This window comes from Stegodyphus dumicola, chromosome 12 (assembly GCF_044657685.1).
Source record: "Stegodyphus dumicola isolate Sdum_Otavi_A_Nest chromosome 12, ASM4465768v1".
NCBI classification, from domain to species: domain Eukaryota; kingdom Metazoa; phylum Arthropoda; class Arachnida; order Araneae; family Eresidae; genus Stegodyphus; species Stegodyphus dumicola.
This window is the reverse complement of record NC_140779.1, coordinates 19,733,528-19,749,380: the sequence shown is the minus strand read 5'-3', so window position 1 is coordinate 19,749,380 and position 15,853 is coordinate 19,733,528. Positions and strand designations below refer to the sequence as shown.

The window sequence follows — 15,853 nt, the reverse complement described above, 5'->3', positions numbered from 1 at the left end:
ATCCCATATTTTTATTATAATCTATAATTGCCTTTGGACATTGTATCTGAACTTTCTGTCCAGTTTTTTCTTTCCTTTCTGCATTAGATGGAATAACGCTGATTCTGGATCTGAAGGTAATTCTTCAAGTAACACTAATGCATCAGCTATTTCTAACCCTTTGCGAGGCATTTTGAATCTCAACAGTAGAAAATAAAATATTGGCAAAATATTTTAAATTTAATTAAATTTTTGCACGATTTCTATTTTTAATTATTCAAAAATATATTTGCAATTTTTTGGAACCACACAAAATAATTTAGAAAATCACAGTACTAGCATAGAGAGCAAGCATGTTGAAAGCACAGAAAAGTCTCTGGAAACGAAAAATATTTTATGGGGGCAAGTGCATGTATTGTTTGGTAATATAATAACTCTGTGATTTCAAAACCCCTTATCTATATCCGGGTGAAAATAAACACTTCTATTTCAAAGCAGCAAACATTACTATAAAGAGCAGTGGTTTCAGGGTGAAATCACCGAGCCTCTAGGGAAATGTGAGCATTGTAACGCTATGCTCTAGTGGGGCAGTGGTCGCACCCTGAAACTACAAAGGAAATACCATAAATATACACAGGTTGTTTATATATGCAGTTTAATTATTGCTGTATTTTTATTGTTTATGATAGAAATAATGATGTGCGATAAAAAAAATTTTAAATTTTAAGTTATTAATATAAATAAAAGGAAGTTATTTTTTCTCACTGATAATGAATTTTAAAAGGCATCCGATTTAAAATACTAAGACCTAAAAAATGTATAGTTCTGCAGTAATTTTGCGTTATTTAAAGGTAAAAGATAAGTAATCAATCGGTTTTCAGTTTGGAAACAAGAGCGGGAAAAATTTCGAAAATTGGTGGTTTCAGGGCGCGACCACCACCCCTCAAAGGGTTAAAAGAAACATGTGAACAAACAAGTTTCATAGCCACAGCAATTTCGCAGCTAACACTTTGTCTTTAGTTACGATGGAATTTAAATTGATAATTCAGCAACTGGTGTTGGTGATTGTTGTGCTCCAGACTTTTTATCTGGACAAGACATTAAAAAAAAATTCTGAGTTCATCTTCATAGAAATGATTTTTTTTTTTTTTTTTATGTTTTACATTATGGCTTGTGATTGCTTTCCTTTCACGTTACTAAGCATTATATTTTTTTTGCGAAACATACATCTTGCCATGTTAGTTCCTTCAGTAATTTGCAGTCACGGACTCCACCGAGGATTGAGATTAGAATGTCCAATCTGGATTAAAGAATGTCATTTTTGCGGACATTTTACAGCTGAAGGAAAGCAAGAAAAATGTTTAAGAATATTTTTAAATAAATTCAAGTATTTTATGTTTATCTAGTTGCATACATAAGTAAAATATCTGTGTATTAAATTTCATGATGGTACGTTATCCTACTGATAGAATTAGTTTCACGAGTATGCCAGAGAAAATTGCCTACGATTAACTAATAATGAATAAATTTAAGAATTTAATAAAAGAAGGAAGAAGCCACATTAAATGATATGAATAAAATTAAGTTATTTACTTAAAGACTGGAAAAAAAATAAAGCTAAATTACAATAGACAAATATAGGTATATTAAATGGTTAGCCTAGATGACTGACTATTATCATTTTTTGAAAATAGTTACTATAAAATGACAAATACAGCATTTATTAAAAGAGAAAAAAAGGTTTAAAAGATGTTGTTTTGCATGAGAATGAAAGGGGAAAGAGGTTGATTACTTATTTTTACTACACGAAGTGTATAAAAAACATAGAGGGGCCAAACATTATTACATAATATATAAAGCTTTTGTTTCTGAATTCGTCCATGAGAAACACTGTTTGTTTTTTAAAAATAAAATTTTAAATGCGGATTCTTTAAAAATCAAAACAATGAAAAATCAAATTTAGAACAAATAAATATTTCTGCATTTACCAAATAAAATATCACTTTCTTGTGTAATTTTGAAATCCAATAATCATGATTTACGCCACCATTGATATTGAAAAGCTTAACAGTTCAATTTGAATTTTTTTTAATAATGCACAATAATATGATTCAAAAAGCATCAATAGATATCTTTTAACTTTAAAAATGCACTGCATGAATTCATGTCATTTTAACAAATATGATGTAATGTTAAGTAAACATATATTTTAAATAATTATTTGATAATGCATAAAAGATTACAAAATTTCACTTACCAGGATTTTTAATTGGAGATGACAGCAGAAAAACAATCTCTCTAAACCAAGAAGCAGAATTTTCTTTCGTTCAACACGCACAGATTTCTTGCTGTTTGCATGAATATAAGCTTTCTGGATTCTGAGAGATACTGGAAACTTGCCTTGAATTTGCTCTATGCCAGCTGCTAGAATGATGCTCACTCTATACATAATTCGATAAGTGATCCGTTTCCAACTTTGGTGCAAAAATCGCTTTTGGGGGGGGGGGGAGATCGCCATATGAAATTCCCTGACTTTTCCAGATTTTGGCTAAAACATTTAAAATCCCTGACTTTTCCTTGGGGAGAGGGGTCAATTTTCAAACTCCCTGACTTTTCCAGGTTGTGTGGCAACCCTGATTTGATTTACTCAATTTTGCTTATCGCACGAGCGCTGTGAATATATATATATATATATATATCATATCAACACTAGATGTAGATCCCATTTCTGGAGCAATCACAATTAAAATCATAAACATATCTTTAAAACAAAATTTATTGAAAATTCATTTCTACATTTGGCAAAATAACCTAATTACAGAAACTTATCACAATATTTAAAGCTCTATTATTCAAATTTATTGGAACACAAAAAGCAATTATTCTTTCCTGAGAAAACAAAACATGTTGTAAACATCACAAATGAAATTATTGTAAGCAATGCATTAATGATATATGACAAACATTAAAAGATTTGGCATCATGTTTCAAAAAAGTAGAATTAGAAAAAATATAATCTTTATTAAATTCAGTACTTCTATAAATGCACTTACTATTTCTAGCAACTGTAAAATAATTTTTGATAACAATATTTATTGCTGGTACCTTTAAAATATTCTTCAGACTCAACATCTACTGTGTAATAAATTTACAGATGGAAGATTAAAGGTTACAAAAGCATTACTTTTCCTGAATTAAAACTAATACCTACTTCAATAATTTTCCACGTGTTCTGAACTTTTCAAAAAGTTTTGGAATATGGTACATACAAGATTGCATTGAGATACACATGTATAAAAAGTGTTTAATGGATAATTTTTGCTATTATCATGTACATAAGCTATGCTCGCACTTATTAAAATGGTCAAGGACTTTAGAATTTTCCAATTGTTCTCTCAAGTCACATATTAAACAAAAAGTCATTAATGACATTACACGTTCAAATAATTTTCACTTATAAAAGTGTTTTAAAAATTCTAGAATTTTCCAATTTTCTCATTTCACATGCAATTAAATTGTCATTAATGACATTATAGGTTTCAAATAATTTTCATATTTCTCTCTGTCAGTTTTAATATTGAGTTATATCATAACCTTAAACTATCACATTTGCTTCTCCATCCAAATATAATTCTTATAAAAAGAAACAGCAAACAATTTCAGGATAAAAAGTATAACTATGGCCATTTTAATATCATGATTTTTTTTTAAAGGTGACTTTAAAATTTTTATATTTTTTACCCTTAGCATTTTATAATACATTGTAGATGCTATGTTCAAAGAGCTCTTTATTTTTAATATGCTATCTTAATGAAAGCAAAGTTTGTTATAAAAATCTTCTTACAAAAGCAGAATCAAAAAGTCTAAAAATTAGGAATTTTTATGCAATAATCTGAATTTATTGTTTTGGTGTTTATTATAACATATTTCTAACACAACATACATGACATTTATAAACATTACAAAATTTTATGACTAACAGACATAAAAAAATGCTCCATTTGATTTAAAATGTGATTATTATTAATGTATTAAGTGTTTCACTTTTATATTTCACTTCTTAGTGCTTTTTCGATCAATTTTATAAATTAAAAGAACAGAACTTTATAAATTACTGCTGGCATAAATATTTTCCAGAGTTTTAATAAAGCATATCGAAATAAAAAACTTGTCTTGCTGAAAAAACATTTCAAATATTACACATATGCATAAACTTTTCAAAAATAAAATAATTTAAATTCCATTTCTGAAGAAAAAATTCCCACACAGAAAGTAGTGTTCAAGAAACACAGCTTAAAATATAAAAATACATTGCCAATTACATATAATAGTGGGCAAATAAAAGTCATTAAACATCAGTAGATGATTATTGTACTCAATAACAGATCAGTTAACTTCATGAGCCCTTTCTTTTTGGTTTCTGTTTTTCTTTTTTAGGAATTCTTCCAGAAAAGTCTCATAGGCTTGACTAACATGCTTTGAATTGTAGACATAACTGAATAATCAACATATCACTAGTAAAACTAATCATACCAAATGATAACTTATAGCAGGAACTATTAACCATTTCCGAATGAATAAAACTCATAAAGGAATTTTTAAGGAGTGGAAATGCAATGAAATAAAGCACTGCATGTGGACAAGAACATTTAAAATAATGGAATGCTACTGATCTGGCAATACAGATCAGAAAGATTTTTACAAACTTAGTCTAACCATAACACACACATATATCCAAACCCAGACATATTTTTAAAGAATCAATTGCAATTGTCGAGATTCAGCATGGAAACAATGCAGCATATAAGTCTAATTTAAATTTCTAATTTTTTCAAAGCTTTATGCTACAGAAACTAAGATATAACATGGAAAAAACTATAAATTTCTTTAAATGGGCTGTTGAGATGCAAGAAACAACTAATACAAACACCATTTTAATGTAGGTTATCTGTTGAAAAATATCAGATTTCTTGGATCACTCTGGGTGGTTAATTATGATTAAATTTGCACTAACTACAATGGTTCCTCTTTTTATTGAAAAACACTGGAATGAAAATGGATGGCAGTGGCTTATATCTGAATTTTAATACTAGTTTTACCCTTGTGTTATATGATCTTAACTGCAGCCAAGGGAATATTGGCAGAATAAGTTAGACTGTCTAAAAAAGATCACATTGTGAAAATAATCTAATGACTTCCAATAATTATTAAATGAGTTCAGGTCAACAGCACTAATGAAGACTGAAAATTATTAAAACATAAACTCTACCCTCAATTCGAAAATGCAGTTTGGCAAGGAAAAGGAAAAAGAGAGAAACGGCATATAGTAAAATATACATACTACTTGCAAATATATTTGCAAATCAAACATAACATTTAATATATGCAAAAATAATCTGGGGATGGGGAAGCTCATCTTTAAATCTACAAAACACAGTAAAATATATCAGAATAACATTGGATATATAGATTCTGGTTTTATGTAAGAAAAGGACACAAAGTGTTGAAATAAAAGTTAAGTTTGTATACAAATTCTTTACTTAACTGTGAGATATTTCATTATAAGTCATCATAAATCAATATTTACTAGCCTACTTTTAGAGCTATTATTCTAGAAATCTACACACCTCAGTCATTTCTTACTATTCAATTTACTAGCTCTTATCCATCACGAAATATTTATTCAGAATAAAATACTTATGTTTCACTGAAAGTCATAAACATGTTACAGTCTTTGACAAATAATATGTAGTTTTATATAAAGTGACAGACTATTACAACATATTTTGGCAATAACTGTTTACAGTATTCAGCAAATATTAGTAAAAAATAAAAATTTGTAATATTTTTTTAAAATAAAAATTGTGATACCTAAAATTAAAAACATACAGAACTCTCGTAACTGCCAACCTTGAAATATGAAAAAACAGGCGATTCTCACACCCAGAATCAGGAGTTTCTAGGAGGCTTTTTTTGTCCTGCACAGGGAACTCAGATTGACTTAAATTTGCTTTATAATGCATGATTCAGAATATTTAACTATTTATAATCTGACTCTGATGTAAAATATTTAATTTTAAAATAAAATTGTAAAATAATTAAAGTATTTAATTATGTATTCCAAATTTTATGTTCTTTGGTTAATTTCATTTTGTAATTTCCTTACACTTTTAAACAGAGGAAATCCCGAATAAGGAAAGCTTAAATTTAAGTATTTTTAAACATGATAAAAATTAAATTATTACGATGCCTTAATTAATCTAAACTTAATTCAACCAACTAAATGATGACTAATGTAAATATAAATAGCATTATGTGGATAAACTTAATAATGTACACACAAATGTTAACTGATTAAACATTAGTTGGGGCTCCATAAGGATTTCTACAAATGTTTACAATAGATTAAGAGAATTCAGATGAAATCAAATTTAATAAGAAAAATAATGCTGATAACCATTAGGGGTAGGAAAATTTAAGTTGCACAATTTAAGTTTGATTTATTGCTGGAAAACACTACCATAAGTAAAGGCTAAAAATGAAAAACCGGGAGATTTGGTGATCTATCAGGAGACTGCGAGATATGACTAATCACCAGGAACTACCGGTAAAATCAGAAAAGTTGGCAGCAACGGATTCTATTTCTTTCTAAAAGTAAAGAAGTATTTCATTTCTCAAAATGAAATTAATATTTAAAAAAAGTAGCTAAATTATACAAATTTATAACATATCATAAAAATAAAATTATTTTCACCAAAATCATAACAAAACACGCATTTTTATTTTTTTATTTTTATTTTTATTATTATTTTTTTTTTTTTTTAAATTTGCTAGTAAGAAATACAAATTTAAGTCTGTAACAAAACATTAAAGAAATTTTACTATAAAAGTAATTACTTGGCAATGAATGTATTTAAAAAGGAATGTTTCACTTTCTTTAAGTGACATTTTTAAGCAGTCAAACCCATTTAAATGCTTTTAGACATTATCCTAAACAAAACTCTTTGCATATATAAAAGAGCATATAATCAATCCTGAGAAGGGAAGTCAATTTATAATCATTATAATTTATAAAATACTAAATTTAAAAATCATAAATTACATATCTGCAACAATATACTCTAAATCAGAAAATAATGATGAAATATATTTTCTTCAATATTACCTGGTAATTATTATTCTAAAAATATACAACAAAACCAGTCTCAAAAACCTTTATATTTAAATTTATTTACTATCCTGCACTTTTAGCCTAAATTTTATGTACTTTCCAAGTTTATTTGGAATAATTTTCTTCTTACATCTGGCCCCAGAAGTGCCGAAGTTTCTATATATTGTATTTGAACAGACAAGCTGGCTGCGTGAATATTTTTCGTGGTTTTTACCATGTGTAAAACAAATCTAAGCACATTTCCCTTATATAGCCATCCCTCTTCTTAAGCAGATAGCACTTGCATGCCTTGCTGCTTTCCAGTAATCTAACCTAATCTTCTGATATCTCTGTATCTGAAATTGACTTTAACGTCAATTACACTTTTGAAGTTCAATGACATAGTTATAATTTTCAGCAACAAAAAAGAATATCTCTAGCAAAGCAATATGTCACATGAGATTCAAATGGTGCATGAATTTCTCGGAACTAGGTTTTTTACAAAGTAATGGGATCTTCCGAAAACTGAGAGGGGAACAAATGATAACTAACAGGTCAGTACTGTATTTCTTTTACATGTATTATGAAACACAAGGAAATAAGAACAGAGAAAGCTATTTCATTGCAATCTTTACAGTGATTAAGTTTGTGACTGATTAAGATGTGCTAATGGTATGTATTATTGGTAATTATTGGAAAATAGTATTCAATTAAAAAAAGTCTCAGAACTTTTATAGAAATTCCCTGGTGATGAATAAAGGCTGTGACCAAGTTTGATAAACTTTAAAACAAGAAAGTGAGAAAATGTTAAAAACAGTTTCCAGATATAGATTAATATGCAAGTCCACAAAAGTTTGCAATCCTATTCATTCTGCTCTTCCCTTCTGCAGGTCCATTTTTTGGTAAAATGTCCTTTCTATGGAGAGTTGGGAAGGAGAAAGAGATGTAGATGACGGATTGTGCTTCCTTTTTAGAAATATAACTATGCAACTTTCCTTGAACCTCATAAATATATTAATTAGGAAGAATTTATGACTATTACTAACTTTAAAAAACTGCTTGAAGGAAGTCAAGCACCAGAAACTATTGACAGATTCTTTTTATTAAGGAACATGATAAATGTTTAACTGAGGAAAAATCTGAATGCACTTATTACATATTAATAAAATACATACATGTGTATAGCAATACACACAATATTAGTATGAACCTCTATATTATAAAATATTCCTCTATTCCCATGAGAATCAAGAAAGCATGTACAGTATTTTTTTAATGGTGTAAAAATGAAATTATTCAAAACTTCATTTACTGTTATATAAACCACTGAAATTTAAATTTTGCAGAAAATGTTCCTTTCCTTTTCATCTACACACAATTACTTCTAACACACAGTTTACAGAATTTTTTTTTTCTTTTGCAAAAAAATTAAGTTATTTTGAACTAATACAGTTAAAACATTACTGATAAGTTAAAAATAAGGCAAGTAAAAACTCAGAGCTTACAGTATTTGCTATAGTTACTGTAATCAACTACACACAAAGGCAGATATTTATATCCAATTATGTTAGCAATAATTCTCAGAATTATTCTTTAATTACTTTTATGATGTAATTCTTGCAATATAAATAAGTTTTCTTGAAGAATGCAGATTTTAAATACGAGCAATGCAGGAGCTGCAGAATATTGGAAGGAATATAACTGAATAGGTTGACTCACTGGAGCAACCCCCACATGCATAATGTGAATTCCTCATTTGGCAGATAGTTTTAGTTTACGATGCCTTAATTAATCTAAACTTAATTCAACCAACTAAATGATGACTTTCAACATCAGAATAAATATATTTCCATGTAAAAACGGAGAATTTTTTATACTAGCAAAAAATGTAGGGCTATTGCCATTAGCCAGTAGAAAGCGATATATCCCCAAATAATAAATTTAAAATTAAAATATTTATATTTATGATAAAAATTAATTTAAAATGAGTTGCTTTAATTTTAAACTTGCTTAGAATGTTGGGTTTTGTTGTGTTATCGCCAAAATGAATATTCTGATGTTGGCGAAATTTGCACCCAGCTTTTCCCATTCTTGAACTTGTTTTTCTTTTATCAAGGTATGCTGAGCAAATAGTTTGAACTATTTCATGTAAGAATTTCTCTACCAGCTTATCTTTCAAACAAAAAATAAGATGGCACAGGTATTATAGATTGCATAAAACACAGCAGATGAATTGACAAAATGTGCTAACTTCAGACAGATTACCAAAGGTAAACCTATCATCGTTGGATCTAGCATTTTATCTTAATGCGATTTGAATGGAAAATATTCCACCTGTTTTATCTGCCTGGCAACATTTCCACTGTGACTTTTGGCAACACATTTGAAAGTTTCAGGATTCCCCTCCCATTTCACCTTGAATTTTGGGTAAATTTGTTTTATTTTTACATTTTAATGAATTAAAAACTTGCTGTCAGATGGAAACGAATTTCAGTTATATGAAAATAATATGGCCAAAATAGTAAATGTTTTTATGGAACAAAATTATTTTTTTAGTATGGTCTAACCAACAAGCAATAAACCCTTTTGTTTCGACCATTATTAGACACTCACTGCCAACTGCCAAAATACTCTCGCAGTTGGCAAACTAGGTTTACTTACCGGCTACAAGATAACTTATTACTGATCTCTTCACTTGACTGATCGAGTATGATTATTGCCAAACTAAATGTATGTAATGTTTAGGTAATGTGTGTTTGGTATGCAGGAAGGGACTAAATAATACACTTGACATACTGAAATAATTTATTTATTTCTCAAAATGCAGTTAGCAAGTCATTTATTTCTCAAAACTATAACTATAGGTTTAGAATGCAAAATTATTTTTGGGGGGGGGATATTCACTTCCGACTACTTAAATTTTTGTTCAGGGACTTGTATAAGACTAATAGAAAATAACGTATCGCACACGAGGAGTTTTGTGCAAATGTTCAGAAACGGTGAGTATTGTTTCATTCAATCTGAGTTATCTCATAGTTGTTACGAGGTCCAAAAATATTATTTCATAAGCTAATAAATATACTCATGTGAGTTTAATAACTTCTAAAAGTAATCTGTTACATCTATATTAAAAAAAAATAATAATTTAAAAGCATAAAAATGCAGATCTAGCATGTGTGAACAAATGGATGTAATCAACTTTGGCAGCAAATGCATTAGATTTAAGAGAACATAGTGTTGATTAAAATGGCACATGATTCTGTTGGGAATAAAAAATATTAATTATGTTCCTCTCCAAAAGAAACACAAATTCTCCAATTAACAACAAAAGCAATATTAAGGTAATAGGAAAAGCTATACTACATAACATTATAAAAAGCAACTTTTGGAATGCATTATTCATATTCAACGAAGGGTTATTTGCTTAAGCCTCATCTCAATTCTGACTAGGAGCACCTTAGGAATCAAATGATCTTTCTCAAATATTAACCTTTAGAGAGAATTTTTAAATGATTGTGTTAAATATCTGATTTTACAATAATACTAAAGTCGCAGATGTCCATCAAGGGTTTCTATTATCAAAGGTTTGAATTTCAGTTCATTAGCAAGGTAGACAGCAGACTTTGCTAACCTCAATGTTGCCTTGAACAGTGAAAAATTTAAAAAGAAAGTAGCATATAATTGTTTTACAACAAAATTGAATATTGACCTTATGAAAGAAATAAGCTGCAAATGAAATAAATGCTCCAAACAGAAAAAATGAAAATATTTACATTGGAATCATTTTATATGGGTTTGACTTTACACACATTAAAAACCTTTTATTCGATAAACACTGTATTTTTTAATAAGAAAAGAAACAGCCTATTATACTTATTAAGCATGGATTAATACATATATATATACACACACACACAGAATATTTTCTGTATCAGCAGGGAGGGAAAAAATATGAATCAAATATGTTCCTATGCAGAACTTACAATGAATAAAACCTCTGAAGTTGTCAGTAGACTCACACAATATATTCTGCTCTCCTTTGAAGTGGTGTAAAAGGACACACATAAGATGTTGCTAGGCAATACATCTTAGGTCTCTACATCCACTGATAAAAACTGATGAATTAGTATTAAGAATACAAAGTGCAGTTCCATATTCTTAAAGATGACATCTGCTACATATTTGTTTACATTCCTTTTATCTCGTCATACATATTTTATGCTTATATTAGACAGATAATCTAGTGCTGATAAGGCATTCATGAAATTGCTTTTAAACCCATGACATGTGTAAGTCATTACGTTAATATTTATATATTAATCAGAACAATTAATCTGGTTTCAGTGCACATACCCACACATTTTAAAACTATGCATTATATATAAGATGGTCTAAACATACACACAGATTTTAAAAATTTGTAAAAGGTGAACTAATTAATGGGCTTGCATCAAAATGAATTACAAAGAGAATTGCTTTTTTGGGCAGGATGTAAATATTTGCAAATTTTTACCAATATATGGCACTACACCATTAAAAAGGACAGAAAGGATTCCTAACAGTTGATTCTTCTCCTTGCTATCAGATGATCAGCAAAAATAAAGTACATCAAAAGTCTTTTTTATCAATAGAAATACAAAACTGCATTTTCTGCTTGGTTCATCAACATGGGATAAATATCTTGCTAGCTACAACTCCACAAATTGTGCACCAATTCACAAAATGAATTGCTCTTTACATACAAAATGCTCATTTTAGAAAACTTTGAAAAAATAATCTTGTATATTTGTTTTCTACCAAATGAATTTTTTTAAGAGGTCAGATGGCAACTGAAACTAAAGAATTTTCACAGGACCTTAAACTATCTAACAAAGATGAGGTAAATAATTATAACTTGAAGGGAAACACATTCTAATGTATTTCGCAACATTAAAAAAATAAACTCTAGAACTTAATAAATCATCAGTCTCTCTTTTCTGATAATGTCTTATTAACAAATGCATTAAAATTGGGTGTAACTGAAAGTCAATGTAGACAATGACTGAATATTGACTGGTAAGGTAATTTTCCTTCTGAATTCTAAATGATGATGTACTATTTTAAAGGCAAGCTATTAACTTAAAAAAGATCCTATTAGAAATCCTATTTTAACTGCATTTTCTGTGTAACTTATACAGCTTGCCAATGAGCTGCTGCAAGAAGATATATTCAAAAGTCGGTTTTAAAAAAATTCAGCAGCAAATATATCTGATACTTCTGAAAGAAAAAAAAAAAAAAAAAAAAAAAAAATCTGCTGCTTTGTCTTTGTACCCTCAAGTTGTAGTGTACCTACCACTTGTGTGTTAGGTACACTACAGATTTTATAAGGATAGAAATAAGAATAATAAACTAACAAGAAGAAAATAATTAAGAGGATTGAATTAATTCTTAAATAATTACAAAATAACAATGGATATTTTGACAAGGTTGTTTCTTTCAAGTAACATGACAGTAACAATTTTTATAATTTAAAAAATAAAGGTACTTCCAGATTATCCGCTTCCCCCCCCCCAGTTTCCCAAAGCTAATATAGAAAGACAACAGCCATTTTCAAAAATGCTAGCGCACTAAGAATTACATGAAACAGCAACCAATTAACAAAATTCAATTAAGAAACGGCCTCCATAATTTTTTTATGTGGTTCTTCTAATGTACACAGGTATCAGTTTTAGCTTTAAAAAAAAATCAGAGAATTGCACAGATTTTTGATCCATAAAATTCAATCATTCACAGAATGTGAATCTTTCTGTTCTATACTATTGGATAAAATGTTCTATTACTGAAGTAATAAAATGCTTTCTTTTTCATTAGCCAAGAAACTACAAAAATCCCATCACAATTGCTTACACAGGGGAAAAAATGCATTAATACAACAAACACTAATGACTGTCAGATCTGAAAGTGTAAATATGCTGTGTGCACACATGGTTTAGTTTGCCCCATAAAAGCATTTTGCTGATGCCATGGGTTGCCCATTTTGAGGACATAGCACACTGCTTCACGAATATTCTTCAGAAGGGTAAGGATAATTAGAAAGTACAAAAATAAAATCAAAGCCTGAGAAACTTTCCGCTACCTCTTATAGCTCAGAAATACCTAATAAATTTGTATTAAACAGCTTCTTCTGCAGACAAATGTACTGTATAATAACCTTTTTGTTATCAAATAACATGTGAATAAACTTTTAATACAATTGTGATCATAATAGCTACCAACAACATGGATGAACATTATGTATTGGCTAAAACCTGAATTAATATTTATTCCCAACATGCCAAATCCCTCCTTGCAATTCATTTTTATGCAAACCATAATTCCATTACACTCATTACTTTTGAATATAAACACTTTTATAAAAATTGTTAAAGACTTTTAAAACAAGCAAACTTATACATACACAAAAGTCATCTCCATATCACAATAGAACTGGTACAATGTATAAAATCATAGTTAAGGAAATTACCATAAAATAATATTTTAAGACTTTTAGACTAAATTTGCCAAGCATTCAATGTTAAAATTTATATCTAAAATCTTTTAATTATAATAAAGCCTAAATAATTTTTCACTATAAATATACATCAGTTAATATTTTGTATAACTGTTAATAAGATTACAATTTTATTAAACCATCAAAAAATAAAATTAATTTTATAATTCATCACAATAAATTCAAACAATGAGTAAAACATAAGACATACAAACATTTAAATTATAGTTTTAAAATGAATAATCAATCAAATTTTTAAAAATTTTTGTGATTTTAAAAACTTGAATAACCATGTCTTATTGAATGAAATTTTATATATAACATAGCGCACTGCATCTAAAAAGTTATTTTGAAATCTGCTTTCCCCTTTAATTAATGTGAGAAAGAAAACACATGATTTAATTTGAATAAAATTTATGTAATTCAAAGTACTTTTGGCCCCCTATTTCTTTTCATAACAATGTAAAAGTCAAATACAATGTACACAAGGGCAGACAACAACTGTACAAACATAAAATACACCACTTTCTTGTACAAATGATTTTTCTCACAAAGAAAATGACCATATGGGTTTTTACAAACTGTACAATTTGGCTCCTTTTTGATAACAAGAAGCACATTTTCTCCTTCAAATATACAAGGTTCTCATGAATGAAATAAATGTATAGATGAAAAACTTTTGTCTGACACATACAAAATGATAATCATTCAGAGAAGTCATGTTTGAATTTTGGATGAGCATCAAATGGTAAACACTTCCCAGAAATCAAAGACTGTATGATCCATTCACTAGATACAATCGGTATCTTTCTCCTCTTAGCAGACTGTAAAATTTCTGGAGGACACTGGCCATTAGTGATGAGAACATCCACATAAACAGAACAACCTGTAAACATACTGACATATATTAAAAAGTTTGAGAAAAAATGTTATCAAGTTATTATTAAATGTTTCCTATATATTCCTTTGAAAGTCCTTTATTATGCAAATTAGCAGCAGGTGAGTGGTTAAGTTGCTCATCATTGACAGTTCAACCCCAGTTAAAATCCTGATAATTGGGCTTTTCACAAAGGCACATAGCCCATGTATGCTTTGCATAGTTAAACAAATCAAACCAAATTTTTATTATATTGCCAAAGATTATTTTAAACAACTCAAATTAGTGAATGTTCATTCACATTAAAATCTTATTCAATACAAAGGAGGAAGAAATATATATGGATATTTTTGAATTTTTATAGTACATTTTTAATGATTTTTCTTTATTATTTTAATAGATATTTTATACCAACAAAATTACTAAACAGTTGAACCTGTTTGTGATGATTTTTAAACATTTAACGTTCCATGAATTTTACCTTTAAAAAGAAAGAAAAAAAAAAAAAAAAAAAAAAAAAAAACCTATTTTAAAACTATTTTTTGCTCTTTTCTGTTCAAAATTCAGTTAGCAGGAAGCACTGTACAATGTAACAGCAGAAAGAGCATTTTACACCTTTCAAACAATACAAACTCTTTCTTACTCATGGTTTCAAAATTTAGACCAAAAAACTTTCAGTAGTTTAGGGGTGGGGAGAAAGATTAGTTATGTTTTACTAAATTCTCACAACTAATAGGGTGGCCGAGCGGTAAAGTCGCTGAACACTGGTAGTTCGGTCCGAGGTTCGAATCCCGCGAACGGGCTGGCTGCATGGGCGTTTTCGTGGTTTTCCCCATGTGTAACGTGTATACGAGCCAGTTTCCCTTAGAAAGTCCTCCACGAAAGCATCCCTCCTCTTAGGCAGATAGCCCTCGAGGCTTTGCCACAATCACACACACACACACACAACTAATAGTTGTTTATTTAATAGGTGTTGATAAAAAACATTGAGGGGGAAAATGGTAACGTTGAAATCAAACTCATACAAAAAATGAAGGGCATAGTGAGAGAAAGAGATTTGAACTCTCTTTATTTTTTGCTGATGAACCCCCCCCAAGAGAACATACATATTATACTTTGTATTGGTATGTAATGTAGAAGATATTTAGAATTATTTCCTTAAAAATTTCGAAGTACAATAATTAAAGCTAAACACATCATGTTACACAAGTAATTTACAAACTCAAAAATTAGGAAAATTTTCAGACTTATATTTCTGAAATTTGGAATAAACACCACTAAAAGATAAGTTCTGAACCCAAAAGCACCCTAAAAATTA

General features: G+C 28.8%; 1 protein-coding gene across 1 annotated transcript in view; it reads right to left on the bottom strand.

Annotated features, from left to right (window-relative positions):
- Positions 1 to 9,911: 9,911 nt before the first annotated feature.
- The window catches only part of LOC118200296 (uncharacterized), a 128,869-nt gene continuing 122,927 nt past the window's right edge, over positions 9,912 to 15,853 (bottom strand). Inside the window, exon 24 of the mRNA XM_085827524.1 lies at positions 9,912 to 14,544. Within this exon, the coding sequence (XP_085683650.1) occupies positions 14,363 to 14,544 (182 nt within the window). The 3' untranslated portion in view covers positions 9,912 to 14,362. The remainder of the gene's footprint in view (positions 14,545 to 15,853) is intronic.